General features: G+C 38.6%; 1 protein-coding gene across 1 annotated transcript in view; it reads left to right on the forward strand.

Moving 5' to 3' along the window:
• Twsg1 (twisted gastrulation BMP signaling modulator 1) overlaps window positions 1-19,071 on the forward strand; it is a 55,773-nt gene continuing 36,702 nt past the window's right edge. The window contains exons 1-2 of the mRNA XM_042683694.1: window positions 1-172; window positions 1,973-2,131. Coding sequence (XP_042539628.1) covers window positions 2,012-2,131 — 120 coding nt within the window. The 5' untranslated portion in view covers window positions 1-172; window positions 1,973-2,011. The remainder of the gene's footprint in view (window positions 173-1,972; window positions 2,132-19,071) is intronic.

Consider the following 19,071-nt stretch of genomic DNA (forward strand, 5'->3'; position numbering starts at 1 on the left):
GGGAGCAGCCCCCGGGCGGGCGGGCCTGTCTCTTCTTGGTGCCTGAGTCTCGCGGGTGCTGCGCCCAGGGCCCGGCGGAGGTGCGGCCTGATTCGCTTGCACTGCTGCTGCGGCAAGCCCCAGGTTCGCCCGACCACCTGGGGACTGGGAGTCTCACGGTGCAGCGGCCACGGTGAGCGGAACGGGCCCGTGTGGGGCGGTGGCCTCCACGGCCAGGGAGGGTCGGAGCGTCCCCCGCGCTCGGGCCTCTGAGACAGAGGCTGTAGTGGGCCCTCCGGGGTCGCCAGAAGCCTGGGCCCTAGTTCGCAGAGGACGAAGCGGGGACGGCGCCGCCCTGCGGTACGGCCTCCACTGGCCTCCTAACGCGGCCCGTAGTGTCCGCTGCTGCAGACTGGCAAAGGCCCAGGCTCTGACGGCCGAGACAAAGAGGCTGTGTCTGTTAACTGCCTGCGCCCCGCTCTGGGACCCCAGGTCGCCAGCTTGAGAGGGGGGAAAGGGTGTTGACACTCGCTGCGTTCTTCCCTCTGCTGTGAAGAAAGCCCTTTTAAGTAACTGTTCCTGCCTTTACTTGCAGTATGGTTACTTGATTTTTTTTTTTCTTCCCAGGAAGTTTGAAAGTAAGACGAATATGTTAAACACTAAAGAAGACAACGTGATGGGGGTGGGGCCCCCAATTTCAGGGCTTGGAGTAAAACTATTTCTGGACAAATCTGTTTTCAAATGCCTATTTTGGTCCCCACAAATATTTCCTGGTTGCCTTCAAAACCATCCTTGGTATGTGAGGTTAAATGAATGAGAAAATGGGGTTGCCAACCGTCTTTCGGGAATGTTTTGTGTGTTTTAAAATTGAGTCATACCCCAAACAGCCCTTTATTCTAGACATTATATACTCTTCCCTTGATTATACTTCGGAATACTTAAAACTATAATCATCAGGGCATGACCTTTTACCCCTCGACATCAGTATTCATTTTAATAGGTTAAATTTTCAGAATATATTTTAACCCCAAGAAGTTATACGCTTTTTTTCAAGGTTTAATCATCATGTTGGCTTGTTTAACTCTTCTCCGAATTTGTACTGCTTTTTCTTTTCTTTTTTTGCAGTAGTGTGGCTTGAACTCTGGGCCTGGGCACTGTTGCTTCAGCTCAAGGCCAGTGCTCTACCACTTTGAGCTACAGCACCACTTTGAGCTACAGCACCACTTCTGGTTTTCTGGTGGTTAATTGGAGTTAAGAGTCTCACAGGGACTTTCCCGCCCGGGATGGCCTTGAACCTCAGTCCTCCATCTCAGCCTCCTGAGTAGTTGGGTTTGCAGTCGTTAGTCACTGGCGCCCTTTATTTTTCTTTTAAATCATTAAAACCTTTAGTTTTTTTGTTTTTGGGGTTTTTTTTGGGGGGGGGAGGGAATCTTTGACAGTAACGGGGGAAAAAATCTTCCTTTTCCCTTTGTTATTTGTTCAACTATTTAAGAAGTTAAGGAGTCTACTTCTTTCTTTAAACAGCCTGTTAAAACAAAAGTTAAAACAAAATGAGATAGCCATGAGAAGTAATTTCCCTACACAAATTTGTTTTGGTTCTAAGATTTTATAGATTGGGTCTGGGTTGCATTTCAGGGTTCAGTCTCCAGCATCTCTCTCTCACACACACACACCACAAGAATTTAAAATATTAAATCTTTTAAAATAATACAATATTAATAGTTTTTATATTGCTCAACGCTGCATACTAGACCTAAAATTAAAGTTGTATAGTAGTGGTACTAAAGTTGAATAGAGTGGTATATGTTCACTCTTTTTACAGTCCCCTCTTCTGGTAGGATCAGTAATCAAGATCTTTGAACGTATCCATCAGGTAACTTAATATTTGAATGTTTTAATCTTTCATTTAGAATAATATGTAAATTATTTTGTATTAATTTTACCCTACCACTTTCCTTCAAATAAAAGTGTCTTTTTTTATTTGTTTGTTTAGATTCCTGGAGGGAGATACAGTCAGCTTCTTTGAAGAATCATGAAGTCATACTATGTGGTGCTTCCTCTAGCCTTCCTGACATTCCTGCTGTGGCTTCCTGTGTCCCTGAGCTGTAACAAAGCCCTCTGCGCCAGTGATGTGAGCAAATGTCTCATTCAGGTAGGAGTAAGAAAACTTTTACTAATACTAAAACATTGTAGAGAAGATAATAGTGTAGAGATACAGAAAACAAATGTGTAAAAATATAGTATAAAGTCCAATGCATGGTGAAATCTGTTTTTTTTACCCCTGTAGTTCTCTTGCATTTAAGTTAGATTCAAGAAATTATTAAAAGGGAAACAAAAGAGGAGGCAACAATGTTTGATAAGAAATTTACTCATCTTGCCCATGTAACTGTAACCCCTCTATATGGTATTTTCACAATAAAAAAAAAGAAATTATTTCAATACTGAGCATAGTGTCCTGCTTTAGCACTATGCTATTATAAGGTAATGTTCATACTTTTCCAATCATTGAGGCAGACCTATTGACAGCTACCACTCTTATTTTTCTGGAGGGATAACAGGATAATTTAGCTAAATTTATCTTGCTAGTGAGTAGCTGTAGAATTTGTTCTGTATTTGACTCCAAAGATTTTTCTAATAAATATGTTTATTATTGCTCTTCATAACTAATGGTAAATGATATTTACATATATATGAGATATTTTAGGGATGGAGTCCAAGTCTAAGTGGAATAATTGTTTATGTTGTACATTGTGCCTGAGAGTGATTGTTTTTTTTTTTTTTGGTCAGTTGTGGGGCTTGAACTCTGGGCCTGGGCGTTGTCCCTCTGCTCTTCAGCTGAAGGCTAATACTCTACCACTTGAGCCACAGCCCCACTTCCAGTTTTCTGGTGGTTTTATTGGAGATAAGAGTCTCACCGACTTTCCTGCCCTCTCAGATGGCTTTGAACCACGATCTTCAGGTTTCAGCCTCCTGAGTTGCTAGGATTACAGGTGTGAGCCACCAGCGCCTAGCTCTGAGGATGATTTTATACAGTATTTTTACTACACCTGCTTTTTGGTTGCAACTCATTGTATGAAGTCAAATATGGAATTTTCCTTGTTATGTCAGGATTCAAAAAGTTTTGGATTTTTGAGCATTTCACATTTGGGTTTCACATTGGATTTCACATTTTCATTTTAGAGAGGTTGAACCTATATTATCATTGTGTATAAAGTATGAGTCAGCTTACTGACTGCAATCCTCACTTGAAAGTAATTATATGTATTTGCTAAAGTTTTTATTATTTTTATAGATCAAAGACATTTTGTGTATTTCTAGCATTTTGGTTCTAATTAATAATTGAAATCCTGGGACTGAACATGGTGATACATAGTTATAATTCCAGCTACTTGAAGTAGAGGCAGAAAGATTGCCATTAAAGGTCAGGCCAAACAAAAGTTAACAAGACTATCTCAAAAACAAGCCAGTATGGTCATACACGTCTATAATCCAGCTAGGGAGGCAGAGAGAAAACTACTATTTAAGGTTGGCCCTCACACACAAAAAAAAGTGAGAGACTCTTCTGAAAACAATAACAGACTCCTTTAGTTCAGTCCCTAGGGATGCCACAGCAAGTAAATAAATCAATTAAAATTCTAATTGCTTTGGGCACTGGTAGCTGAGATCTCAGGACCTTGGTTCAAAGCCAAGCCCAGGTAGGAAAGTCTGTGAGACTCTTATCTCCAGTTAACCACCAGAGAATTGCAAGTGGAGCTGTGGCTCACAGAGATAGAGTGTTAGCCTTGGGTAAAAGATCTTAGGAACAGCACCCAGGCCCTGAGTTCAAGCACCCAGGCCCTGAGTTCAAGCCCCATGACTGACCCCCCCCCCCCAAAAAAAAATCTAGTTTCTCCCATTTCATCCTCAGATAACCTTTATTTATTGTATTTCAAAATATCTAGAGAAATTTGTTGGTTGGTTTTTAATTTTTGTCTACAGATAATGAACTACCTTTTAGCAATTGGAATAATTGCCAATACATGGCTGCCTTTATTTCATCTATAGGCTAATAGACCATCCAGCTCTGTTTTAACTCCAGGGAAATCCTTGATTCTATTGTATTCATTAGTCTAATATTTTTCTCTAATAAATAAGAATTCTTTAACACATAACTATTAGACCAATATTGTAATCTTTTTAGTTTAGAAGTAATTATTCAGTCATCTCATTCTACACATGGAAATTTTAATAGCATGTCTACTGAGGCTTATACAGGCTTCAGCATATATTGTCATGAAGTCCAGTCTTATGCTGGGGTTTCATGGGAACTCTGCTACTTCCCAGTTCAGTGTTGCTTGTTGTTCAGTGTCGCTTCATTATTCATCATGAAACGTAAAATGCATTCAGCACAGTGGCTCACACCTGTAATCCTGGCTATTTGCAAGTGAGAGATTGGGAAACCTTAGTTATATGGAAGGCAGAGATTGGGAAAATTATGATTTAAGATCAGCTAGCAAAAAGTTCATGATAGCCCTTATCTCAACTGGTTCTTATGGTATATACCTGTCATCCCAGCTACATGGAATATAAACGGGAAGACTGCAGATATAAACTCAGATATAAACATGATCTCCTATTTAAAAACTAAAAGGCAAAAGGTCTTGAGGCATGGCTCAAGTGGAAGAATACCTGCATACTAAGCTCCAGGCCCTGAGTTTGAAACCCCATTAGCACCAATAAATAAGTAAGTAAATATAAAGTCTTAGCAAGATGCTGAGTGGAAAACAAGGAATTATGATTCCAGGGATTCCAAGACCCCTTCTCAACTAAGGGCTGAACTTGATAGCACGCACTTGTTACCTTAACTGTGAACAGGAAGCCTAAAATAGGTAGATCACAGCCAAGGCACGTGCCTCATCAGGGAACAATACCATATCTCAAAAATAAGCAACACTGTAAGAACTTCCTGCCTAGGAAGCACAAGATCTTAAACTCAAACCCCAGTACTGCCAAGAAAGAAAAAACAATCTCAACCAGCCTCCAGTGGCGCACATCTATAATCCTAGCTACTTAAGAGGCTGAGATCTGAGAACCATGGTTCAATGCCAGCCCAGGCAGAAAAGTCCTCATGAGACTCTTATCTCTAATAAACTACTCAAAAGAGCCAGAAGTGGCACTGTTGCTCAAGTGGTAGAGCAGGGACAGTGCTCAGGTCCTGAGTTCAAGCCTGAGGACCAGCAAAAAAGAAAGAAAAGAAAGAGAGGAAGGGAAGGAAGGAAGGAAGGAGGGAGGGAGGGAGGAAGGAAGGAAGGAAGGAAAGAGAGAGAGAGAGAAAGGAAGGAAGGAAGGAGGAGAGGAAGGAAGGAAGGAAGGAAGAAAGAAAGGTATTTATGTTTAGGTGGAAATTCAATTAAGCCTGAAGCCATTTTCTTGACTCAAGTTCTTCCATTATTTCCAATCATTAAAAATGGTACTTTATTTAAAATTCTTTATAAGGAAGATTTCAGAGAAGCCTTTAAGGTTAATAGTAACTTCTGTCCAATTTTTTTTTGGTAGAGAGAAAAAAAGAAGAGGAAAGAGTAAAAGAAAAAAAAACCTTTGTAGTTTGAAAATATTTAAGACTCACAAAATATGTAAAGAATTTTCAGTGTAAAAACTGGATGGAAGCCATATGAAATTTTACCTAATGTAAAAATCTAGAAATTTTTTGTCACTGATTCATGGAGGTTGACACTTTGAGTTCCCATTGGTGCTTCATACTAGGGGCAGAAAGTATCAAACTCTTTCGATTTTATTAAGAGCTTGAATTTTGAGGCTTTTCTTGTTCATTTATTCACAAAAACTATTCGATGTTGAAGTGAAATGTGATAAGTTGCACTATTTAGCTGGTGTTGTGGACTCCAGAGCTCTAGCAAATTACTTTATATTCTCAACTTTAGTTTCCTTGTGCTCTTCTTACAACCTGCCATCCACCCCCACATCAGTGACTAAAAACATTTATTTTGCTCACAAATTTGCCATTTGAGCAGGCCTCAGTGGGATTGATCATGTATATACCATACAGAATTAGTTAGGGTGGGTTGGAGGCTAGGACTGGAGTTATCTGAAGTAATACTCTGTTAAAACTTTCTGTGATGATGGAAAAGATCTTCATGCCCTGTCCAATTCAGTAGAAACTAGCTACAAGTTAGCACTGAGCACTTGAAATGTGATTGAAATATGGATTTTAAAATGTGTTCAATTTTACTTTTTTAAAATTTCAACAATTACACGTGACTAGTGGCTACTGTGCAAGACTTTGAAAATCTGAAGGCTCACTGGTGAATCTAATGCCTGAGCTAAGAAGATTCGTGAGGCATACCTGTCCCTGCCACTCTTCTTTTCTCTCATTCTTATCTGTTCTTCTTTCTTACTCTGTGTATATGAATGGGAATTGACTCTGCTGGCTCCTTTCTTTCCTTTCTCTCTTTTCCTTCTCCCTTTTCCTCTCTTCCCTCTAACCCATCTGTATGATTTCTCCAATAAGGTAACTTCAGACAAGCCAGATTTCTTACATATTGGCTCTGAGTTCCCAAGGTTCCCACGTGACAGCTAGGAAATCTGTTTTTCCATGTTTGTTTGTGGTGGTGGTGTTTGTTTTTGGCAGTACTGGGGTTTGAACTCAGCCCTGCCCAAAACATTCTGCTACTTGAACCAGACTCCCAGCCCTTTTTGCTTTAGCTTGATTTTAGTCTCTTCCTTTTGCCTGGACTGGCCTGAGTTTATGGTCCTCCTACCTCTACCTCTTGAGTAGCTAGAGCTGTAGGTAAGCTGAATTACTTTTGACAGACTCACTTTAGAGTTCATGTCATTACTTCCAACTTAGGTTGTCCTATGTGTCATAGGACTACCTGGATACAGTTAGAGGGCACATGAACCCCACCTGTTATGGGGATGTGGTATTGTCTGCCACATCTTAACTGGCTATATAATGAGTAATATCAATTTCTTTATAGTTCTGTGCAGGTCTGAAGAACTTGAAAAAAAAAGTAAGTTTATTAAAATGTGAAATTGTTGGAAAGATAACTAGCCTAGCTACATTGTGAAATGTTCACTGTTGAGTCCCTATGTGGATCCTTTCATTATTGTTCTAAGTCTTTAGGGATGGGTCAATTTTGAGCCAGACTGACAAAAAGAATGTATGTGTATTCATAATATATGTATGTATACGTGTGAACGTCTCTTACTAGAACTCTGACCATTAAAATCTAAGATATACCTTTTATTATAATTTTTATTATTTTCATTTTTTGTTCTTAATATATATATATATATATATCCTAAAGATACTGTACAGAGGGGTTACAGTTACATGAGCAAGGTAATGAGTCCATTTCCTATCAAGCATTATTACCCCCTCCTTTATTTTTCTCCTACCATCCCTTTCCTCCCTACATCCCCAACTCCTCCCTCCCTTCCCACCTCCCCAAAGTTGTAAAGTTTATTTTCAGCAGTCTTGTACATTCATTGTTACAATCATTTTGTTATTTCCCTTCCCCTCCCCAAATTAGAAAAATTTATATACAAGATACAGGGCACTGGAATCAAATGCAGTGAAAACAGGGGTTGTACCATGGGTGAAGAACAAAGATACAAAAAAAAATCACATAGTACATTATAAGTACATTAAAAAGAATAGCAACAAAGATAAAACCTCTTTTGTCCCTATCTTGGGGTTCATATAGCTTAGTTATATGGTCATATGTACATAGCTTTTGACCTCTTCTGCTTGTCCTAGACTAATATACTAGTTATTACAGATAAGGAAAACCAAGAGACCTATGTTTCTTTTTTCTTTTTCTTTTTTTTAATTGTGAAAATACCATACAGAGGGGTTACAATTACATGAACAAGGTAATGAGTACATTTCTTATCAAGCATTGTTGCCTCCTCCTTTGTTCCCCCTTCCCATCCCTTCCCATCTCCCCCTCTCTGCCCCCCTGCACCTCCTCCCCCCAAGAACTATGTTTCTTTGAGTCTAGCTTCCTTCACTTAATATAATTTTTTCCAAGTCTTTCCATTTCCTAACAAATGGGGCGGTGTCATTCCATTGTATACGTATACCACATTTTCTTGATCCATTCATCTATTGAGAGGCATCTGGGTTGGTTCCATATATTAGCTATGGTGAATAATGCTGCGATAAACATAGTTGTGCTGGTAGCTTTAGTATGTCCGTGTTTGTGATCGTTTGGATAAATGTCTAAAAGTGGGATTGCTGTGTTATAGGGGAGGTCTATGTGTAGACTTTTGAGGAACCTCCATATTGCTTTCCAAAGTGGTTGAAAAAGTTTGCATTCAGTAGGGTTCCCTATTGGCCACATCCCCTCCAGCATCTGTTGGTATTAGATTTCTTGATTATAGCCATTCTAACTGGGGTGAGGTGGAATCTCAATGTAGTTTTGATTTGCATTTCTTTTATTGCTAGACAAGTTGAGCATTTCTTCATGTGTCTATTGGTCATACTTATTTCCTCTTCAGAGAAGTCTCTCTTTAAGTCTTTAGCCCACTTATTAATAATGGGGTGTTTGTTTCCTTGAGGATTTGTTTTTGAGGGATTTAATTTTTTGAGTTCTAAGTATATTTTAGCTATAAGACCCTTGTCTGTTGTATGGCTAGTGAAGATCTTCTCCCAATCCGTGGGCTTTCTATTGATCTATGTCCTTTGCCATGCAGAAGCTCTGCAGTTTCATGCAATCCCATTTGCCCAACCTTTCTTTGATTTGTTGTGTTTCTGGGTCTTTATTAAGAAAATTTTGGCCTGTGCCAAGGAGCTCTAGAGTTTTTCCTATCCACTCCTGTAGTGTTTTCAGGGTGTCTGCTTTGACTGCAAGGTCTTTGATCCATTTGGAGTTAATTCTGGTGCAGGGTGATATATGGGGATCTAGCTTTAGTTTTCTACAGGTGTTTAACCAGTTTGCCAGCACCATTTACTGAAGAGGCTGTCTTATTTTTTATTTTTTTGCCAGTCCTAGAGTTTGAACTCTGGGCCTGGGTGCTGTCCCTGAGCCCCTTTTTTCTCAAGTCTAGCACTTTACCACTTGACCCACTCTACCACTTGCCACTTCCAGCTTTTTATGTGATTAACTGAAGATAAGAGTCTCATGGACTTACGTTAGAGTAAATTAGACTTTGCCAGAAAACTACTGCGGACACTCAGGTACAAAGAACAAAGTAAAGATTTATTGCCAACAAGGGGACCAGCAAGACCCCTTCTCACAAGGGAGAAGTGCTGGCTATCTCACATGACCTTTTATAACCTTGGGGCTTGGAAGATCTTGCTGCCTTATATGGTTATAGCTGTCCCAAAGGAGTGCCCTCTCAAGATAAGGTGGGGAGGGTAGAAGCTAATTATTTACTACCTCTACTACTGTTGCCTAGGGAAAGAGCATGCTAAGCTATGAGAGAGGAGGCTATTGGGCTAACAACTTTCCTGCTCAGAATCGTGATCCTCAGATCTCAGTCTCCTGAGTAGCTAGGATTACAGGCACGAACCACCAGTCCAGCAATATTAACTATGAATTTTGGCAAATGTATGTATCCACATTTGTACTACTGTCCAGAGGAGTTGCATTTCCATGAAATTTTCCTGGACTCAACCTATTCATTCCTCCCTACCTCTCTCTAAACCCCTAGCAATCCCTAATAATTTTTGTTGCCTATAATTTCACCTTTTCCAAAATACCATAAAATTGGAATCATATAGATTATAGCCTTTTCAGATTGGTTTCTTTCAGCAATATTGATTTGTTTTCTCTCTGTTTTTCATGACTTGATCTTTCATCATTCATTAACACCATGAATGCCATAAATCGTTTATCTATTTAGACATCTTCAATATTTTTAAGATTTGATAGTTCTGAGCAAAACTAAAAAAATGTATGCATGTGGGTTTTTTTTACTTCCTCTGGTAATACTACAGAGTATAGTTGCTATGGTAGGACTATATTTGCTTTTGTAAGAAATTTCCAAACTGTCTTTCAAAGTGGCTGTTCCAGTTTTATGTTCTTACCAGCACTGATTCAGAGTTCTTATTACTCCACACACAGCATTAAAATACTGCTGAAGCCTTGCCTCCAGCTCCACCAGTATTACCTTTTTTTTTAGGCTTAAAAAGGTATTTGATTATTTTTTTCATTTGCAATTTCCTGAGCTAGGATATAGTTCAGTACTAAGAACATTTACTTAGTATAACACAAGGCCCTGGGTTCAGTTTCCTGTGGCGTGTGTGTGTGTGTGTGTGTGTGTGTGTGTGTGTAATTTGCTGTTCTCTAAATTGCATATGATATGGAACATCTTTTTGAATGTATGTTTTTAATTGTCAGTTGTAGGGCTTGAACTCAGTGCCTGGGCACTGTTCCTGAGCCTCTTTGTGCTCAAGGCTAGTACTCTATCTCTTGAGCCACAGCACCACTTCTGGTTTTTGAGTGATAATTGGAGATAAGAGTCTTACAGGAACTTTTCTGCTTGGGCTGGCTTTGAACCGCAATCCTCAGATCGCAGCCTCCTGAGTAGCTAGGGTTACAGGTGTGAGCCACAGGTGCCCGGCTTTTTTTTTTTGTATATTTTAAGAAATCTTTTTATTGGCTGGGCCCTGGTGGCTCACGCCTGTAACCCTAGCTACTCAGGAGGCTGAGATCTGAGGATCACGGTTCAAAGCCAGCCCGGGCAGGAGAGACCATGAGACTCCTATCTCCAATAAACCACCAGAAAACCGGAAGTGGCGCTGTAGCTCAAGTGGTAGAGCGCTCACCTTGAGCTGAAGAGCTGAGGGACAGCGCCCAGGCCCAGAGTTCAAGCCCCACGACTGACAAAAAATAAAAAAAGAAATATTTTTATTATCTTTAAGAAGTTGCACATTCACAGAAGCAGCTTATGAAAACACTGCATTTTGAACAGTGTCACCCCTTTCAACATTCTTATCCACCTCTCCAACCCACCCCTTCCTTTGCTTATCTTTTTTTTTTTATTGTGAAAATACTGTACAGAGGGGTTACAATTACATGGGCAAGATAGTGAGTACATTTCTTATCAAGCATTGTAGCCTCCTCCTTCCCATCCCTTCCCATACTCCTCCCCCCTCCTTATCTTAACTTTAGATTATGTATTAAATTTTTTGGAATTTAACAAAGCAGTTTGTGTATAATAATGCAACTTGATCTGTGTCACCACTTCAACATCTCCCCTTTTTGACCCACACTTTCCCTTATATTTCTCAATTCCATGGTAGGTACACTGAATTTGTATGTTGGTTTGTGCGTGTGTGTGGGGTGTGTGTGTGTGTGTGTGTGTGTGTGTGTGTGTGTGTGTGTGTGTGCATGTTTGCAATATATGTGTCTTTTTTGGTGATGTGTCTTTTCTGCCCTTTGGCCTATTGTCTAATCAGAATGTTTATTATTATTGTTGATATTTGAGAGTTCTTATGTCTTGAATAGCACTCTTTTGTCAGGTAAGTTTTTTACAAATATTTATCCTAGTTTATGGTTTATTGTCTTATTTTCCAGACATCATCTACAAAGTAGAAGTTTTCACTTTCAATGAAATACATTGGATGAATCCTTTTTTTCACAGGTTATGACTTAACTGCTCATGTTTTTATAGGGACTATGTTGAATCTGTAGATCAAGTTAGGGAGTATTGCTGTCTTAATATTAAATCCTTTTCTTATTTTCTTCTTTCCAATATTGGTATTGAACTCAGGGCTTTGTGACTGCCAAGCAGGATGCTGGAGCCTTGACTCCAGCCTTATCAGTTTTTGTTGTTATTGTTGTTGTTTTGTTGTTTTACTGGTCCTGGGTCTTGAATGCTGGACCTAGACTTTGTCCTTGAGTTTTTTTAATGTTTTTTTTTTGTTGTTGTTTTCCTCAAGGCTGAAGCTCTACCACCTGATCCATAGCTCTACTTCTGACTTTCTTGGTAGTTAATTGTAGATATGAACCTCACAGACTTTCTTACCTGGGCTGGGTTCAAATGCTGATCTTTAGATCTCACACTCCTGATTAGCTAGGATTTCAGCATGAGCCACCTAGCCTAATATTATCTTTTAATTTATGAACATGTATATCTTCCCCTTTTCTAAATGTGTTCATGTCTATTCTCAATGGGATTATTTTCTTTATTTCATTTTTAGATTGTTTCTCTTTTCTAAATAGTCATCTATTAGATCTTCTTTGATCCTGTTTCACTTTATTATTCTACAGTCTGGAAATATCCTTGTCTTTGTGTTTGAATTCTTTCTGTTAGATTTTTAAATTTTTGCAGTTTATTGCATGGAAATTTTTTATGACAGTACTAACACTGTGTACTTGCCTTGGCATATTTTCTTAACCATCTGTGTGCTCACTTTTTTTTTTTTTTTTTAAGTGAAGGGCCCATATGGAACTTGGGGCCTTGTACTTTCTACATAGGAGATCTACCACTTGAACCATGTCTGAAGATCCTTACTGGAAGTTTTATTGGTGGTGGAACTATTTAGTGTCCTCCTGCCCACACTGGTTAACATCTCTTTGTTTTAAGATCTTTTCTTCTTTTAATTTTCTTTTTCTTGTTGCAGCTTTCTTCCAAAGTAAACTATTCTTTAATTGTCTGTTTAGGAAAGAATGAGGCTAGAAACCTGGCTGAGGGATTTGCATGTTTGGATAGGGTTTTGTGTGAGTGAGGAATCCCTGAAGGAAACTTTTGGTTCATTACAAAAGTAAATGAAGGGGCTGGGAAGGTGGCTCAGTGGTAGAGCGCTTGCCGTGCATGCCTGAAGCCCTGGGTTGATTCCTCAGCACCACATAAGCAAAAAGAAAAAAGCCGGAAGTGGCACTGTGGCTCAAGTGGTAGAGCGCTAGCCTTGAGCTGAAGAGCTGAGGGACAGCACCCAGGCTCAGAGTTCAGGCCCCACAACCGGACCTAAAAAAAAAGGTGAATGAACCAACAGTTTCCTTGTGGGTGGTGGGGGGTAGTTACTCTGCTCTTGTTTATTTTTTTAGCCGGAGAGTATTCTACTGATCTGATAAAAATTTAAACCTTAGTGCCCTCTTTTGAGCTATATTCTCTTCCATTGAAAATGTCACATTAATATTTCACATGTCAACCACTGTTAACTAAAATCCTTGGCCCACTTTATGGCTTCAGAAGATTCCCAGGATTATATTCAAAATTTTAAAATGTATAATTTTCCAAAGGAAGCTCGTAGCTTCCAAGAGATTCTCAAAGTAGTTGTTGGCCTGAAAAGGTTAAAAATAGCTTTAGCTTTGCTTTCCACTACAGCATACTGAGTTTTCATTAATGTTCAGCTTTCATATTCATGACAGCACTGACATTTTCTCTTTGTAGTTGCTAACAAATATGTATATGTTTGTTGTATAGTTATTTCTGTATAGAAATGACTACTGTAAGTTTGGGAATTAAGTACTATAAGACATTCAAAGATGCAAGACTAAGAAGCTTGAAAGGAGATACTGTTTCTTTTTAGAGATTTTAGAGTTTCTTTTTTGTTTGGTTTAATCTCAGTATATATAGTTCTGAAATGATGTGCTGTGAAGATAAGATGGAATATTTATTTATATTGAGCCCTTTGCACTCGTGAAACAACCCAGTATGAAAAAAATTTCCCTGGAAGCTGATAGTTTAGTAAGTATTTTTTACTATCAAGGTTATAAGGCAGTGCAGTCATTCCTGCCACTCCTACAAATTGCTATGAGTAAGGGTGGTCCCTATATAAATATGTATTTTGTACTTCTAATGGAAAAAAATCTAACTTTAAACATTAAAAAAGTTTTTTAAAAAAAAATGTGGTCTAAGGCTGGGAATGTAGTTTAGTGGTAAAGTGCATGCCTAGCATGCATGAAGCCCTGGGTTCGATTCCTCAGTACCACATAAACAGAAAAAGCCAGAAGTGGCTCTGTGGCTCAAGTGGTAGGTGTTAGCCTTGAGCAAAAGAAGCTCAGGGACAGCACCCAGGCCCTGAGTTCAAACCCTGGGACTGGCAAAAAAAAAAAAAATGTGGTCTATGTTTCCTGGCTCATATACTAAGAGTGGTTTAGTTTTCCTATTTCAGGGTAAAAAAAAAAATAATAATAATAATATACAATGTTGCTTTTAACAATATCTTTACTATTTTTCTGCTTTTATAAAAAGAACTTTTTAAATTTGGGTTATTATTCTGTGTTCCCTGGGGCTTTCTGACGCTGGGAAATAAAAATACCTAATATAATCAACTTGAGGAAAGATTATTTTGATTCATGATTCAGAGGTTAGTCCATTGTTGCTGAACTAAAACAGCTGGTACCCTGTTGATTTGGGAGTGCACAGTGGAAAGAAACCTGTTCACCTCATGGTAGCTAGGAAGCGAAGATAATCAGTCCCCAGTGACTACTTCCTGTGGTCTGGAGACCAACATGGGCCTTTAGAGATGGTTGTGATCAAACCTTAAGCATCCAGAAAATCTCAAGGCCCATTAAGAAAGTAAAAATAAGCTGGGCATCGGTGGCTCATGCCTGTATTCCTAGCTACTTATAAGGCTAAGATCTGAAGATCACAGTTCAAGGCTAGGCCAGGCCAGAAAGCCTGTGAGGATTATCTCCAATAAACTACTCAGAAAAATCCAGAAGTGGCACTGTGGCTCAAGTGATAGAACTCTAGCCTGGAGCAAAAACAAGCTCAGGAACAGAGCCCAGGCCCAGAGTTCAAGACCCAGGACAGGCAAAAAAAAAAAAAAAAAAAAAGTAAAAGAAAAAAATAATGTAAAAGTGTGAACCTCATGTTTATTTGTTAATATCTTTGGTTAATATTTATGGCCATTTATAGAATGATTAGTACATTCTATTTTATTAAAATTTTCAAACTTATGTTCTGAAATCATTGTTGCAACATTTAAGTACTTCACTGCTTACCTGAAAATTCATTTAGCACTTTTATATACATTAACTTCCTCCTTTATTATAAAAATGCATTTAGTTATTATATAAATAATAATTTTTCTGACACAAGTTAGAATTTAAAAATACTTTTTTCTTTTGGTATTAGGGATTAAACCGAGAGCCTCCTACTGGCAAGTGTTCAGTCATTTGAATCATGCCTCCAGCCTTTTTATGGTGCCCAACCTGGGGCTTGAACTTAATGCCTGGACACTGTCCAAGGCTAGTGCTCTGCCACTTTGAGCCACAGCACCATTTCTGGCTTTAGAAATAAGAGTTTTATGGATTTTCTGCCCAGGCTGGCTTTGAACTGCAGTCCTCAGTAGTCCTGAGTAACTAGGATTATAAGTGCGAGCCACTGGCACTCCCAGTTTTTTAATAATTTTTGAGATACGGTCTCAGCCTGGGCTAGTCTCAAATTCATGATCCTTCTGTGTCCATTTCCTGAGTATCTGGGATTAAAAATACGTGCTATAACTCTAAGCTCAAAACACATTTTTTTACTTTTACATTTGTGTGTGTGTGTGTGTGTGTGTGTGTGTGTGTGTGTGTGTATATGCATGCGTGCTGAACCTGGGGCTTGAACTTGGGGCCTACATGTTGTCTCAGAGCTTTATTATTTTGCTCAAAACTAGCGCTCTACCACTTGACACAGCTCTACTTCTGGCTTTTTGGTGGTTAATTGGAGATAAGAGTCTTCAAACCATGATCCTCAAATGTTAGCCTCCTGAGTAGCTAGGATTATAGGGGTGAGCCACCAGTACTCAGCAACTTAAAAATTTTGTTAGTATATGTGAGTTGTATAAAGGGATTCCATTGTGGCATTTCCATACATGTGTATAAAGAACCCCATCAACTTCCACCCCTCTCATTCTCCTTATGACCCTCCCTTCTTAAAACAATTTCAACAAGTTTCATTGATATATATATACATATATATGTATATACATATACACACACACATATGTATGTGTGTGTATATGTATACAGGAAGGTACTTGGGTTGTATTCATCCTCAGTCACCTTTCTGTTGGCCTTCCTTACTCCTACTGATACCACCAGTCTATGGTTCAACAGTTTTCAGTGAGTTTCTTTATGCCATCTTCATTCATAGATGCTCTGTATTTTGGTGTTATTTATCCTCCATCATTTTCTTTTGTTTTCTACTATTCATCTCCCCAAACAATCCCAGTTAGTCATGTTTATATTTTGCATACATGTATATGTATCTTTCAGGTCTAGATTCCACAAAATATATGAATTTGGCTGTTTTTCTTGGCTGGGTTTATCTCACTCTCCAGTTACATACATTTACATATATTTCTTTCAAATGACAATTTTTTTATGACAGTATTCAACTTTTTTCTGTTAAAAATTCTAGTTTTTCAAAGCTTAGTTTCTCTTACGTTAAAAACTACAATTGCACCACATGAAGACACAATAAGCAACAAGCTGTCTGCAAACCAAGGAGAAGGTTCTGCCAAGAGGCCGACATATGACACCTTCATCTGGGATTTCCAGACCCCAGAATTGAGATAAGTTACTTCTGATTAAGCCACCCAGACTGGCTTGTTTTGTTAAGGCAGCCCTAACTAAACCAATTACAGTAAACTAAAAAATTAATTTTCTCTTCCTTTTTTCTCCCTAATGAAAACTAGATTCCACATTCAATCTCTTGTCACATTTATCTCGATTATATACATGGAAAGGGATTTTCTCAGCAAAACAATATGTCCATCTGAAATCCCATAGTGAAACTACATGGTGCAATTAACGCACACACTAAAAAATAATGATAGGGAAGAAAAATACTGGGATGTGGGCACAGGTGGGAGAGGGGAGTGCTAGTAGTTTATTTGCATCTATAAAAACACAACAGTGAAATCTGTTGAAATTGTTTTAAGAAGGAGGGACTAGGATGGGAGAAAGTGAAAAGGCTGAGGTTGACTGGGATATATTGTATACATGTACAGAAATGGTGAAAACGCTCTCTTACAACTCATGTGTTCTCATTTTTAAAATGTTTCACCTCACCAATTTTTGCCTTGTTTGCTTTAGTTTGCTTCAGATAAAAATGACCCCATGAAAATCTTATATTTTCAAAGGTAATAAAGGGAAAATAAGTCATTGTTTCCTTCCAAATGATTGATACAGTTACTGTACTTATAAAAATGTGTAAGTGGAGCTTAAAATGTGTTTTTACTAACTCTTTCACTTCAAAGATAAGGACTTCACTGGGCCACTTGAAAATGTTCAAATTACTAACAGAGAAAATAGTTTACTATCTCTGGCTACCTCTAACACTGTTCATTTACAAATCATTCAGCCTCGATAGTAATCATCATATGGACAAGTTTCTTTTCTTTTAAAAAAATTTTTATTGTAAAGGTGATACACAGAGGGCAGTTACTTACGTCCTGTTTTGAGTACATTTCTTTTTTTATTGTAGAGATACTATACAGAGGGGTTACAGGTACATGACTAATATAATGGGTACATTTCTTGTCAAACATTGTTAGCCCTTTGCTTTTCTTCCACTATCCCTTTCCTCCCCAACTACCCCCCCCCCCAAAGTTGAAAAGTTCATTTTGGACATAGTAGTCTTGTGAGTGTCATTTTTGCAATGGGTCATCCATTGTCCTTGTTTCAGCATTTTGTTATTCCCCTTCACTTCCCCAAATCAGATGCAGGATACTAGACTCAAAGATAGTGATTGCCAGGGATAGACCAATGGAAAAAGAAAAATGAAATAAAATAAGAAGAAAGAACTAGATATAGTTATATTGGAGACAGGTCAACAACAACAACAACAACAAAAATACCTATTGTCTCCTTGTCTTGGAGTTTACTTCAGTTAGCATCATTTTTTACAATCATATGCACATAGTTATTGAGATTATGATTCTCTGCTAGGACTATCCTAGGCATATACTAATTGTTAAAAATGAGGGAAACCCTAGAGCCTGTGTTTCATTGGGTCTGGCTTATTTCTAACTCTTTTCATTTCTTTACAAAAGGGGCAATGCCATTCTTTCTGATAGAAGCATAGAATTCCATTGTGTATATATACCACATTTTCTTGATCCATTCAACTATTGAGGGGCATCTGGATTGGTTCCATATCTTAGCTATGGTAAATAATGCAGCAGTGAACAGAGTTGTGCTGGTAGCTTTAGTGTGGACTTGCTTGCGATCATTTGGATAAATGCCCAGAAATAGGATTTCTGGATCATAGAGGAGTTCTATGTTTAGTCTTTTGAGGAACCTCCAATCTTCTTTCCCAGACATTATCCCACAGACCTTTGACCACCTAATCTTCAATAAGGGAGCCAAAATTATTAGATAGAAGAAAGACAGCCTCTTTAACAAATGGTGCTGGGAGAATTATCTATACACATGAAGAAAATTGAAGTTAGGTCCTTTTATATCATCCTGTACCAGAATCAACTCCAAATGGATCAATGACCTCAAGATAAAAGCAGAGACCTTGAAGATATTACAAGAAGGGATAGGGGATATGCTAGGGCTCCTCCACAGGCCAGAACTTCCTAAATAAAGATCCAGAAACACAACAAATCAAAGTCTGGATAAATAGGATTGTATTAAACTGAAGAGCTTCTGCATGACAAAGGAATAGCTAGCAATATAAATAGAAAGCACACAGATTGGGAAAAGATCTTCACTAGCTATATGACAGACAAGGGTCTCATATCAAAAATATACCTAGAGCTCAAAAAATTAACCCCCCCCCCAATAACAAATCCCCAAAGAAATAACCTCCCCATCAATAACTGGGCTAAAGAATAAAGAGATTTCTATCAAGAGGAAATAAGAATGGCCAATAGACACATGAAGAAGTGTTCAACATTGTTGGCCATAAAAGAAATGCAAATCAAAACCACATTGAGATTCCACCTCACCCCAGTTAGAATGGCCATTATCAAGAAAACAAATAATAACAGATGCTGGCGGGGATGTGGTCAAAAAGGAATGCTACTACACTGTTGGTGGGAATGTAAGCTGGTTCAACCACTCTGAAGTACATTTCTTTTTGAACATTGTCACTTCTCCCAGACTTTTTCCTCCCAATACCCCTCCTCCCCAAGTTGTATAGTTCATTTCCAACATAGTATCTAGTGAGTATCACTGCTGAATTAGTTCACCCTTT

The sequence above is a fragment of the Dipodomys spectabilis genome, unplaced genomic scaffold (genome assembly GCF_019054845.1).
Source record: "Dipodomys spectabilis isolate Male_0828 unplaced genomic scaffold, ASM1905484v1 ptg000083l, whole genome shotgun sequence".
Classification (NCBI taxonomy): Eukaryota; Metazoa; Chordata; class Mammalia; order Rodentia; family Heteromyidae; genus Dipodomys; species Dipodomys spectabilis.